Below are 10,964 nucleotides of genomic sequence, written 5' to 3' on the forward strand. Positions count from 1 at the left end.
ATTTAAACATTTCATACATGAAAGTACGATGATTCAAATAACGTTGACAATAATTTATATTGTTTGATATTTTTATTTTCATTGCAATGCAATTACCGAATGGCCGAGATATAACCACACCCGGATTTGCCCGATGACCACCAGGGGTCGCCATTTGGTAGCTCCGCTGATAAATAGCGCGTTTTGTGTGGCGTTTTTAAAAACAATCTTATTTTGAAACTGGCAGATGGACGCCAGCCAGCACCCACGGCCCCAGATTGTGTTGAGACATTAACTTTTAATTACACGGTGATTGCATTTTAACAGCTCGCTGTTTGCGTCTCCCGGCTCATGCTGTGCCAGGAACCGCCGACACAAACTTCGTTTCCACCCGGTTATGGCGTAGGCGCCGGCGCCGGCGCCGGCTAGGAAGCGAAAGTGTAGCCGGCAAAACGCCCTTTTAAAAGGCGACCGGCCCGGCCATGTCTGCTCCGATCTCGGCGCCGTTCCGGATCCTCTGCATTCACGGTTATCGGCAGAACGGCAGCACCTTTAGGGAAAAGACCGGAGCTCTTAGGAAGCTGCTGAAGAAACAGGTGGAGTTGGTGTATATTGACGCACCACACCGGGTCCCCGGCGAAGGCGGTGAGGCTTAACGCCAGGTCCCTCCTGGGCTTTAGGGAAGTCGAGCTAGTCTGCTGTACTCTCCTGTAGGCCTGATGCATGTGGCTCTCCGACAGTACGTGGACTGTAGTTTTCTCTCCGGTTTTTGGTAAAATTTGGAATTGGAACTCACTGACTGCAATGTTTGATGAGTTCTGATCGTCTGTTAACATAGGCTTATAGATGAAATAATTGTGTTTCGTATTCGATATTTTTGCAGAATAGCTGTCCTGTGACACAATTAGCATTTTGGCCGTATTCAAAGAGCTCAAGTTATCCTTTTATGGCGTTGCATATTTTACTAAAAATCGGAACTAAATGCGACCACTGGAAGACACTGATGGGGGGGGAAACTGGTTTGAAACCAGCTGATAAGATTCCTAAAAGAGTTTCACTTGAGAGTTTAAATTGAAAGTTAATCTGTAAGCCTCATGGATTCCCTGTGTTTACCCCCACCAGCCGGGCAGAAGGAGGGAGAGCAGGAGATTGCCGGTGGTGAAGAGGACCCAAGGGGTTGGTGGTTCTCGGATGTCCAGGCCAAGAGCTTTGATGCTGGACAGGAATGTGAGGCGAGTCTGGGGCTGGAGGAGAGTGTGGAGGCAGTGAGGCAGGCCGTGCAAGGCCTGGGTCCCTTCGATGGGATCCTGGGCTTCAGCCAGGGTGCTGCCCTAGTGGCGATGCTCTGTGCACTGCAGGAGCAGGGCAAGGAGCCCCAATTCAAATTCCGCTTCGCCATTCTGGTGGCAGGCTTCCGTAGTGCATGTGCCCAGCATGGCAAGCTGTACGAGGCGCCGGCCCTCTCCCTGCCGTCCCTGCATGTTTTTGGGCAAACGGACCGCGTGATCCCAGAGGCCAAGAGCCAAGCGCTGCTCTCGAGATTTAACTGCCCCCAGGTCCTGACTCACCCCGGAGGCCATTTTGTACCTGCAGCCTCAGCTCACAGGCAGATTTACCTGGATTTCCTGAAGAAGCTCCAGAACGAAGGAGAGATGGAGTGAAGTACAAAGTAAAGCATGGATGTGTGGCAGATAGCGCTGAGTTATCGGCACACTTGTACATGATGGCTTTGTGGTGTGTGACTTCTATGCATGATTGATTACACAGTACAGACTGTCGCTTAATCCAACACAAGCATGTGATGGATGCAGACGTGGCCTGTGAACCAGCTAGGAATTCTTGTCTGACAATCTGTTTCCTTCACTGATAAAAACCAGTTCACTTATATTGTATTCTTCAGTTTTTTTTCTCTTTTGTTCTTAAAACTGCTGGACACCTATAAATGAGGATTTTTTTCCCCCTTTCCACAAAGATGGATATGTAGTTTGGTCAGTCCTCAAAATAATATGTCAAGGCTAATCCAATATTTGTGACCCCAGTTGTGAATAACGCCTAGTTTCCACTAGGTGGGGCTATTGTAAAGACTAAAGTGGCGACTGATTTAATTGTTGATACTGCTCACGGTGCTTCTTACCGGATCAAAGTATTACCCGGTGTTCTGTGTCAGCAAGTGAATGTGTCTCCGGAGGGAGACGGGTACGTGAGTGACATCGCAAACTATATCCAGATGTGCAGGGAATTATGGTTCCTCTCTTTCTCCGTGTCCGTCTGCAGTTCTCTGCTGTGTATTTTGCCATCACATTTCCTGTCCTCTCATCTCCTGCCTGCAGAAGAAGGGAGTTTGATTTGTTTCTCCTCCCGATAGGTGTCCCTGTACCCTCTTAAATTGCCTTACCATCTGTGTTTCACACCTTGCTTTTTCCTTCTGCACTGATAGGAGTCAAATGTTCAGATTTTGAAGCCCCTGTTCAGTTCCGATGGCAGTGGAATGAGCATTCAGTCAAATAAATGACTCAAACAAGCAGAAAAATCACAAAATAGAAAGGCAGTGCTGATATTTAATTGCTCGTACTCGTGTGGAGTTGGTGTGTTCCGCCCGTGTCTGTGTGGAATTGGTGTGCTCCGCCCCGTGCCTGTGTGGAGTTGGTGTGTTTCGCCCGTGCCTGTGTGGAGTTGGTGTGCTCCGCCCGTGTCTGTGTGGAGTTGGTGTGTTCCGCCCGTGCCTGTGTGGAGTTGGTGTGTTCCGCCCGTGCCTGTGTGGAGTTGGTGTGTTCCCCCCCGTGTCTGTGTGGGGTTCCTCTGGGTATCCCTGTTTCTTCTTGTAGTACCTGAACATGCAGTTTTGGGAATTGGGGGGGGGGGGTCACTGAATATCCTGTAACGTATGAGTGTGTGCGCTATGTCAGACTGACATCCCACACAAGGTCCCTGCCTAGTGCATTGTGCTTCCTGACCCCCCACCCCGTGACAGCGCACTGGGTGGTTTTAATGCCAATCCATATGGCATACGAAGTTGGCTTTCCTCTGTTGTACCAGTCATTTTGTCTAAAGTGAAAAGTAAGAAATATGACAGAATCATTGTCAGCCTTTTTCAGTCTGATGCTTCAGTCCGTAACTAATGAGTCAGTCAGCCTTGGCTTTTTTAGCTCTAGGTCTGACCTATTATGGGTTAAACTGGTCCCAATATGCATCACTGTATGAATAATGGGTCTAACTGGTGCATTTATGTGTCCGTGTCCCTCTATGCGTCGGCCAGGCCGTGTGTGTGTGTTTGTGTGCCCACCCGCCCGTGTGTGCACGTCCTGAGCACCCCTTCAGGGTGACTGGTGAGGCGGGGGTGGGGTGTATCTGGCAGTCTTTGTGTTCCAGGGAGCTGAATTGCTAAATCACATGAGTCACACCTCTGCGGTCCACTCCGCCCTCGCTCCATCTTTCCGTGAGTCCAGCTCGGGGTCGGGTTCTGACAGTCGGCCCGGCCTGCTTTCCTTCTCCCCTGTAGCTCCACTCTCTACTTTTCTGTGTTTCTTTTGTCTTCCACTTGCTTCCATAGCCCTCATTCCTCCATCTCTCACTTCTCCCTCTGACATGGCTAATTCCTGTCTTTCTTTTCTACCTCTCACCATTCATCCCTCCATCTCTTAGATCTCCTGACTCATGCATGTGTTTCTTGGAGGAAAGAGTGCGTGTGTTTTTGCTCCCTGCCTCTGTGTGTGTGTGTGTGTGTGTGTGTGTGTGTGTGTGTGTGTGTGTGTGTGTGTGTGTGTGTGTGTGTGTGTGTGTTTTCTCCTTATGACTCATACAGACCTCCTGCATCTAGAATTTGCTCTATCTTGGTAGTACCGAGACGGTTAGACATTGGGAACGGAGGCAGTAGGGTATGGAATAGATAGTTTGAGTCTTTTTGGAGAGAACAGGAATTGGGCCACGTGGGCGGTTCTAAAACCATGACAGCTGATTTATGATAGGCCAAGGTCCAAGATGGGAGGGGCATGTAGAGGGAACTGTTATTCTTAAGCCAGCAAATGGTCTTTTGTCCTTGTAATAGCATGAATCAACTCAGCCGTTATGTGGTGGATTTCATATTATAATGACCAGTGTAATGTCACTGCAAATTGCTCTGAATGTGATCCTGTAGTATTTTTCCTTTGTGTTTGTTATTTTTTGCAATATCACAGTGTGGAAATGACAGTGAGTATTTTAACATTGAGGTATGAGAGAAGGGTTCCGGAGAGGTTTGGGTGGTTTGCTTTATACCTTTTTAGGTTTCAGGTGAAGTGTGTGTGCGCGTGTGTGTGGGTGCCCAGTCCAGACAGCAATGTCATGAAGCCAATCAGAGCCACCACGCTCCTCCACCAAAGTGTAATATATCCCATAATACAGTTGCACAGCTTGTGCTCTCAGAATGTGTAAAATTCTAGTCACCATGTCCCCACTTGTTCATTTTCACAAACTAAAATCAATTTTCATACAGTCTACTGTGAAATCGGGGGGATTATGAGAATAATAAAAATGTCCTGGACCTAATAACTGAGGGGGCAGAACATCATCTGTCATACAAACAAACATTGAGGGCTCAGTATTTAAAATAGCCAACTGGGTACTTCTGCTGTGCTGTGCAACTGTCCCTGAGTCGGAGGCCCTGGGGGGGATGGGGGAAACGGGCAAGTGGGGCTGTTGCGTCTGCCGGAGCAAGGAACTGAAAAAGAAGAAATAAAAACGGCGAGAACTGTCGAAGGATGAGTCAAAGAGGTGGGAGGATAAAACAGAGATGGAAAGTAGGAGATGATTAAAGGAAAAGAACGAAAGGGAGGAGAGCGAGAACTGGAGACAGATGGGACTGATAGATGGAACCATCAGAGGCTTGCAGAGGCGGACAGGAACACCACAATGCACCTTTCCTACAAACTTCTTTGTGACAGGACTGCAGTAATAGCTGAGTCTGTGTCCAGGTGTGGGATGAAGGGCCAGCATAGGCCGGGCCACCAGCTTAGCTTAAGTCTCTTTATTTCTCTGTTGTTTCACTCTCTGTGTGCTAGTCTCTGTCATGATGTCCAGCTGCACCAATGAGAATAAAAGCAGGACAGGATCTGACCAGTCCCAGGAGGCAGCAGTGCAGTGAGCTGTGGCATCGCCAGTGTCTCTAAACTTCAGATAAGAGCAGGTCATCAGGGGAGCTAAATCTTACTTGAATTGTCATTGTCGCTGAAGGAGTATCCTGCAGTTTTTACATCTGCCAGCCTCCCCTGTCTTGCCGAAATATCACCCAAGGTGGGCAGCGGCAGTGCCAATATGTCTCCGGTCTGCACAACGATTTGGGGCACTGTTTCGATCTGGCATCTTCAGCGTGCAGATGTTTGTAAGCTGAGATAGTGAGACATGTGCAGGTTCAGGAATGCAGTCAAAACTTGTCAGCAGGCTTGATCTTCATGGCTTTATTTAGCAGGCAGAAGTTACATAGTGTGGCGCGTCTGTATAACGTACAGAGACTTATTATTCGTCTGTATTATTTCCAGACTTATTATTAAAAATCCATCTATCTTCCCACTATTTATTCTAGCCAGTGTTTTTGGGGGGCTCAGAGTCAGTCCCAAGCAGTACAGGGCACAGGGCTGGGGTACACCCTGGACGTGATGCCAGTCCATCACAGGGCTGGGGTACACCCTGGGCAGGATGCCAATCCATCACAGGGTTGGGGTACACCCTGGACGTGATGCCAGTCCATCACAGGGTTGGGGTACACCCTGGACGTGATGCCAATCCATCACAGGGCTGGGGTACAGCCTGGACGTGATGCCAGTCCATCACAGGGCTGGGGTACAGCCTGGACGTGATGCCAGTCCATCACAGGGCTGGGGTACAGCCTGGACGTGATGCCAGTCCATCACAGGGTTGGGGTACAGCCTGGACGTGATGCCAGTCCATCACAGGGTTGGGGTACAGCCTGGACGTGATGCCAGTCCATCACAGGGCTGGGGAACACCCTGGACGTGATGCCAGTCCATCACAGGGTTGGGGTACAGCCTGGACGTGATGCCAGTCCATCACGGGGTTGGGGTACAGCCTGGACGTGATGCCAGTCCATCACGGGGTTGGGGTACAGCCTGGACGTGATGCCAGTCCATCACGGGGCTGGGGAACACCCTGGACGTGATGCCAGTCCATCACGGGGCTGGGGTACACCCTGGACGTGATGCCAGTCCATCACGGGGCTGGGGTACACCCTGGACGTGATGCCAATCCATCACGGGGCTGGGGAACACCCTGGACTGGATGCCAGTCCATCACGGGGCTGGGGAACACCCTGGACTGGATGCCAGTCCATCACGGGGCTGGGGAACACCCTGGACTGGATGCCAGTCCATCACGGGGCTGGGGAACACCCTGGACTGGATGCCAGTCCATCACGGGGCTGGGGAACACCCTGGACGTGATGCCAGTCCATCACGGGGTTGGGGTACAGCCTGGACGTGATGCCAGTGCATCACAGGGTACATACAGGCATACACTTACACAGTCATACAATATGGGCAATTTAGAGACACCAGTTAACCTAACAAGAAGATTGCAGGAGGAAGTGGGAATACCTATGTGACACGGAGAGGAAACAAGAAGCAAAGATATTATATGGCTGGAATGTAGGCTCCCCATCACCCTGTCCAGGATAAAAGCACAAATGAGTGGACATACATTATAACACTGTTTGCCATACATTACGGAGCCCAACACACCACTAGGAGGATGACAATCAGAACTCAACCAGGGATACTCCTCGGACTTCCCTTTCCATCTGTGCTTGGAAAGAGGAAAAATGACATATTGGAAACGGTAGAGCAAAAAAAGCTTGGTGCTGGGGAGGGAGAGAGGTCCAGGCACTGGGGAGGGAGGCCAGGGCCGATGGGGAGGAACAGAGCCACAGGTACTGGGGAGGAACAGAGCCACAGGTACTGGGGAGGGAGGTCTGGAATGCTGGGGAGGGACAGAGGCACAGGGAGCACTGGGGAGGGAGAGAGGTCCAGGCACTGGGGAGGGAGGCCAGGGCCGATGGGGAGGGACAGAGCCACAGGTACTGGGGAGGGAGGCCTGGAACACTGGGGAGGGAGGTCTGGAATGCTGGGGAGGGACAGAGGCGCAGGCGCTGGGGAGGGACAGAGGCACAGGGAGCACTGGGGAGGGAGCTGCGGGGCATATGGGGGGAAAGAAGAGAGGCACTGGCGCAGGAGGTCTGGAACACTGGGGAGGATGTCAGCCAGTGGCTGACGGCTAAGACTCTGGCATCCCATTTCACAGGACTGTGAGTGAATGTGGCCCCTCCCGGACGGGGATGCCTCCCAGCTGAGAGTCAAAGGCACATTCTTCTCTTCACAGGTGACATCGCTAGCAGTCAGACATTCTGACTGGCGTGATCAGCACAGCGTTTCCCCGCGATTGCTTCATTCATAGCGAAGGCAAGTGGGAGTCACTGCATTGCCAGGATTTTACACACTGAGCTGGAAGGGCTTGTGCCATGGTGGGGTCAGTCTACCTGTTCACAGCTAATGGGGCGTATTATGTGCAGGGCGCAGCGGGCACCAAGCCAGCCTGCACACCAGCTGAGAAAACATTACACTTGGGCTCGATACCTGCACTATGGGATGGTCTTATATGACCGGTCTGCTAACCCATGCATGTAGGTCAGCTCATATCAGTAAAGACCACACTTACAAGTCTCTATTGCATTAATGCATTATGGGATATCGAAAAATAGTGTCATTGGAATTAAGATTTAATATTTTACCTGGAACAGTCATATGCCTGCCAATGGAGAGCTCACATTTCACGTGTGACTGCTTGTGAGTTTCTGAAAAATAAGCTTTTTAAAGTATATAAATTATTTTATTTTGTCTCTGACACCGCCCCCCCCCCCCCCACACTCCCAAGAGTAGCAGTGCAACCCTACTGTTGCTGTGGATCCTGCCCCCTAGCGACCATGGCTGTAGACTGTTACTATGGTGCGGTTGCTACAGTAACAATCTAAAGCCACGGTCACCATGGAGACAGCAGGAAAGGCAGGTTGGTTGCAGAGCTGGAAGATCGGCCCGTCTGACTGATCTGTTTGCTGAGGCACAGTCGACTTCAAAATGGGGATTTCAGGGAGACACTTTTTCTCTTTGGTGGTTACGTCTCTAGTTTGGGAACTGACCGGATCTGGCCAGGGTCTGACCAAGGATTTGCTGGGGGGGGCGTCTGTGACAGCACCTCCTCCCCCCTTCAGGGTCTGCTCCTGCTCTTTGGTGCCTCAGGAAGACCGCAGCGGCTTGCCAGGCATCAGTAGCCATGACTGTAGACTGTTACTGTGCTTTCAAACAGTCTTAGCAGTAAGCAGTCTAGAGCCAAGGTGTTGATGCGCTGACCATTGTCATGGCGGCTTGGGAGACGGGCCACCAACTGCCTTAGACGTGCCATGGAGGCCGCATCCCCATGACAGATACCCGTCTAGCTTCCGCGCTCCTCCCGTTGTTGATGGTGCTGTCTCTCAAACTCACACTGCGAGCCAGCAGCACTGTCAAACAAAACGTCATTCACTGCCGCTCTTCATGAAAAGAAGCACGAGCTGTGTTGACAGAGAAGCTTTGTTCCACACTAACACTCCATTAGCAGCAGAACATGATCCAATTCGCTCGGTAACCGCTGGCTTCACGCCTGCCCCCTACAGGCAGAGACCTGCAAACCACACGTGTTGCAGCTGTGCAGGTCACAGGGACCAGGCTCACTGTACTGCAGTGATGCACAGGGAAAATGGAAGAAAGCTTTTCAGTCTGTTTATCATCTATTGTACAGAAACTCCAATGTGACACAGACGCCATAGAGGAACTCCATCCCACACTGAGATACGGTAAGTTAATCTCCATGGCTTTCACATTTTTAATGTGTCCAAGATGGCAGAGAAACAGCTGTTGACATACGTTTGATGGGTCGTGATAAATCCTTACTGTGAAAACCAGCAGCAGTCAGCCAGTTGAGAGATACATGGGATTCTGGGAAAATAGTGGACGGGGGGCTTTTGCACATTTTAAAACATCCAAAAAGATATATTACACAGCCAGGGGTGTAGGAACTGGGGGGAGGGGGGTGTAGCCCCCAATATTTAATTTGGCTTCATTCACCCCCCCACCCAAAAAAAGCAGACTTTTACATTATTAAATTATTAAGTTGTGCCCCCGCCCCCCAATATCAAACTGTCCTACTCCCTTGTCCACAGCTACATTAAAAAGATTTACTGTAAAATCAGATTTTTATGTCCAGCTTTATTCAAACATCAGGTGTTTTCATGCACTACTGGTAAACAAGCCCCCGGCTTGTTCTTTAAACAGTTTTGACTCATGATCTCCTTCATTCTTTCATTTCCCAGATGTCCCTGAGCAGCAAGTTTAAATTCAAAATGGGCTGCCCAGTGGAGGTAGTTTTCCTGTCCATATATTTGTTTCATTGGGAATCTACTTTCCCAGTAGCAAATAAACAACGTATTAGAAGGAGAATCTGGACAGTCACATGACCACAATTTTTCAGCCGCAGTGAAAGAACAAAAAATACGGAAATTACGTTATTGTGTATGAGATTATGTGGTAGCACATCTAAATTGCCGTACAAAGCAGGCCGGCTGTATTTCATTAGCTGCAGCGAACTGACTCTGAATTTCCAGATAGGCATAAACAAAACCTACATTAATTGTACCGTACTTATATCAGAATATCTTTCGCCTGTTTAAAGTAAGATTTCTTGTATTCAGTAATGCCATTTTAACGCAAGAGGCCGCTGTCCATGGTTCTGAACAGGAGACCTACTGGGTCCACGGGATTCGATTCCGGATGGACTTGTGTTCGTCGTCACCGGTTAAAAACATGTGAAATTTTCGGAAAAGAGTGACAACGGTATGGACAAAATAGTTTGTCAATATAGCGTCATTATCATGCACGGATAAAATTGTTAATATTTTATATTTGAATCATAAGATCGGAGACTGCAAGTAAAAAAACTCAAACTTAAACACGTGACGTCACCTGCAGATAATTAAAGCTAATTAGCGGCAATACATGTCCACATTCTCAAACCCACATATCTTTTCGTCCATTCCATTAACATTACAAGAACAATATATGGCTATTTCTTGTGGAGGTAGGACAGTTCTACAGTGTGTTAATTTCAGATCCTTAACTGCTTATTATAAATGGTTAAACGAAACGCCATTAACAGTTTCTAACTTGAAGAGACACCCAAGGAACATCTCACATGGCCCACGCATAACTCCCCGGCCCCCCGCCCCACCCTTAGCAACCCTGGCACCCCGCGCGAACTTCGCAATGCGGTTGATGGATATGGGGACGCGAGTGAGGCCTGCCTCTTTAAGGGGATACAATGGGTGAGTGCAAATCGTCTGCATAGTGCGCAAGTATGACGCAGAACTGACTTCAGCCTCCGGGAACACGTGACTGAATTTCAATTCTTAAAAAGGGCAATTAACCTACATGGGATAAACAAGTTAAAAAATATATACGAAACCTGACTCGGGGTTACAAAGAGAAAAGAACTACCGGTAGACAACTTCCCATGATAAGTGGAAAAGGAGGACAAAGGCAGAAGCCCATAATTAGACACATCCTGCTACGGAGCGCTACCGGAAGCGCGGTTAGGGGGGATTTATTATAGATAGGTTTCCCAGCTGATGGCTCCGTTTCTGTTATCTTAGTAAAAGTCAATTTATGTAGAAATGCAAATCTTCGGTTCTTAGTGGAATGAAAAGCAACAACTAGAGTCACGTTTTCATAGCGATATTTTAAGTATTATGGAGTATACACAATTTTGTCGTATTTGCCTTTTGAATGACTACACATAGGCTGACAGGTAGGGAGACAACCGCTGATTTTAAACGAGGCGACTCTAACGTTTACAAGTGAATCTATGTCTTACTTTAATTTTTAGCAACGCGACAGTATGCGTTTCTTATGGAA

At 49.0% G+C, this 10,964-nt stretch overlaps 1 protein-coding gene across 1 annotated transcript; it reads left to right on the forward strand.

Annotated features, from left to right (window-relative positions):
- The first annotated feature begins 182 nt into the window (after positions 1-182).
- ovca2 (OVCA2 serine hydrolase domain containing) lies at positions 183-1,864 on the forward strand. Its single transcript, XM_023818014.2, has 2 exons — positions 183-624; positions 1,102-1,864. The coding sequence occupies exons 1-2, from the start codon at positions 462-464 to the stop codon at positions 1,638-1,640; spliced, it is 702 nt and encodes a 233-aa protein (XP_023673782.1). The 5' UTR covers positions 183-461; the 3' UTR covers positions 1,641-1,864.
- Positions 1,865-10,964: the final 9,100 nt, after the last annotated feature.

This window comes from Paramormyrops kingsleyae, chromosome 17, assembly GCF_048594095.1.
Source record: "Paramormyrops kingsleyae isolate MSU_618 chromosome 17, PKINGS_0.4, whole genome shotgun sequence".
Classification (NCBI taxonomy): domain Eukaryota; kingdom Metazoa; phylum Chordata; class Actinopteri; order Osteoglossiformes; family Mormyridae; genus Paramormyrops; species Paramormyrops kingsleyae.

Bases quoted from the DNA above. Each gene is read 5' to 3' on its own strand.
- ovca2 (XM_023818014.2), top strand. From the start codon at position 462: ATGTCTGCTCCGATCTCGGCGCCGTTCCGGATCCTCTGCATTCACGGT. The intron at 625-1,101 runs GTGAGGCTTAAC...TACCCCCACCAG, and splicing joins CCGGGTCCCCGGCGAAGGCG to CCGGGCAGAAGGAGGGAGAG.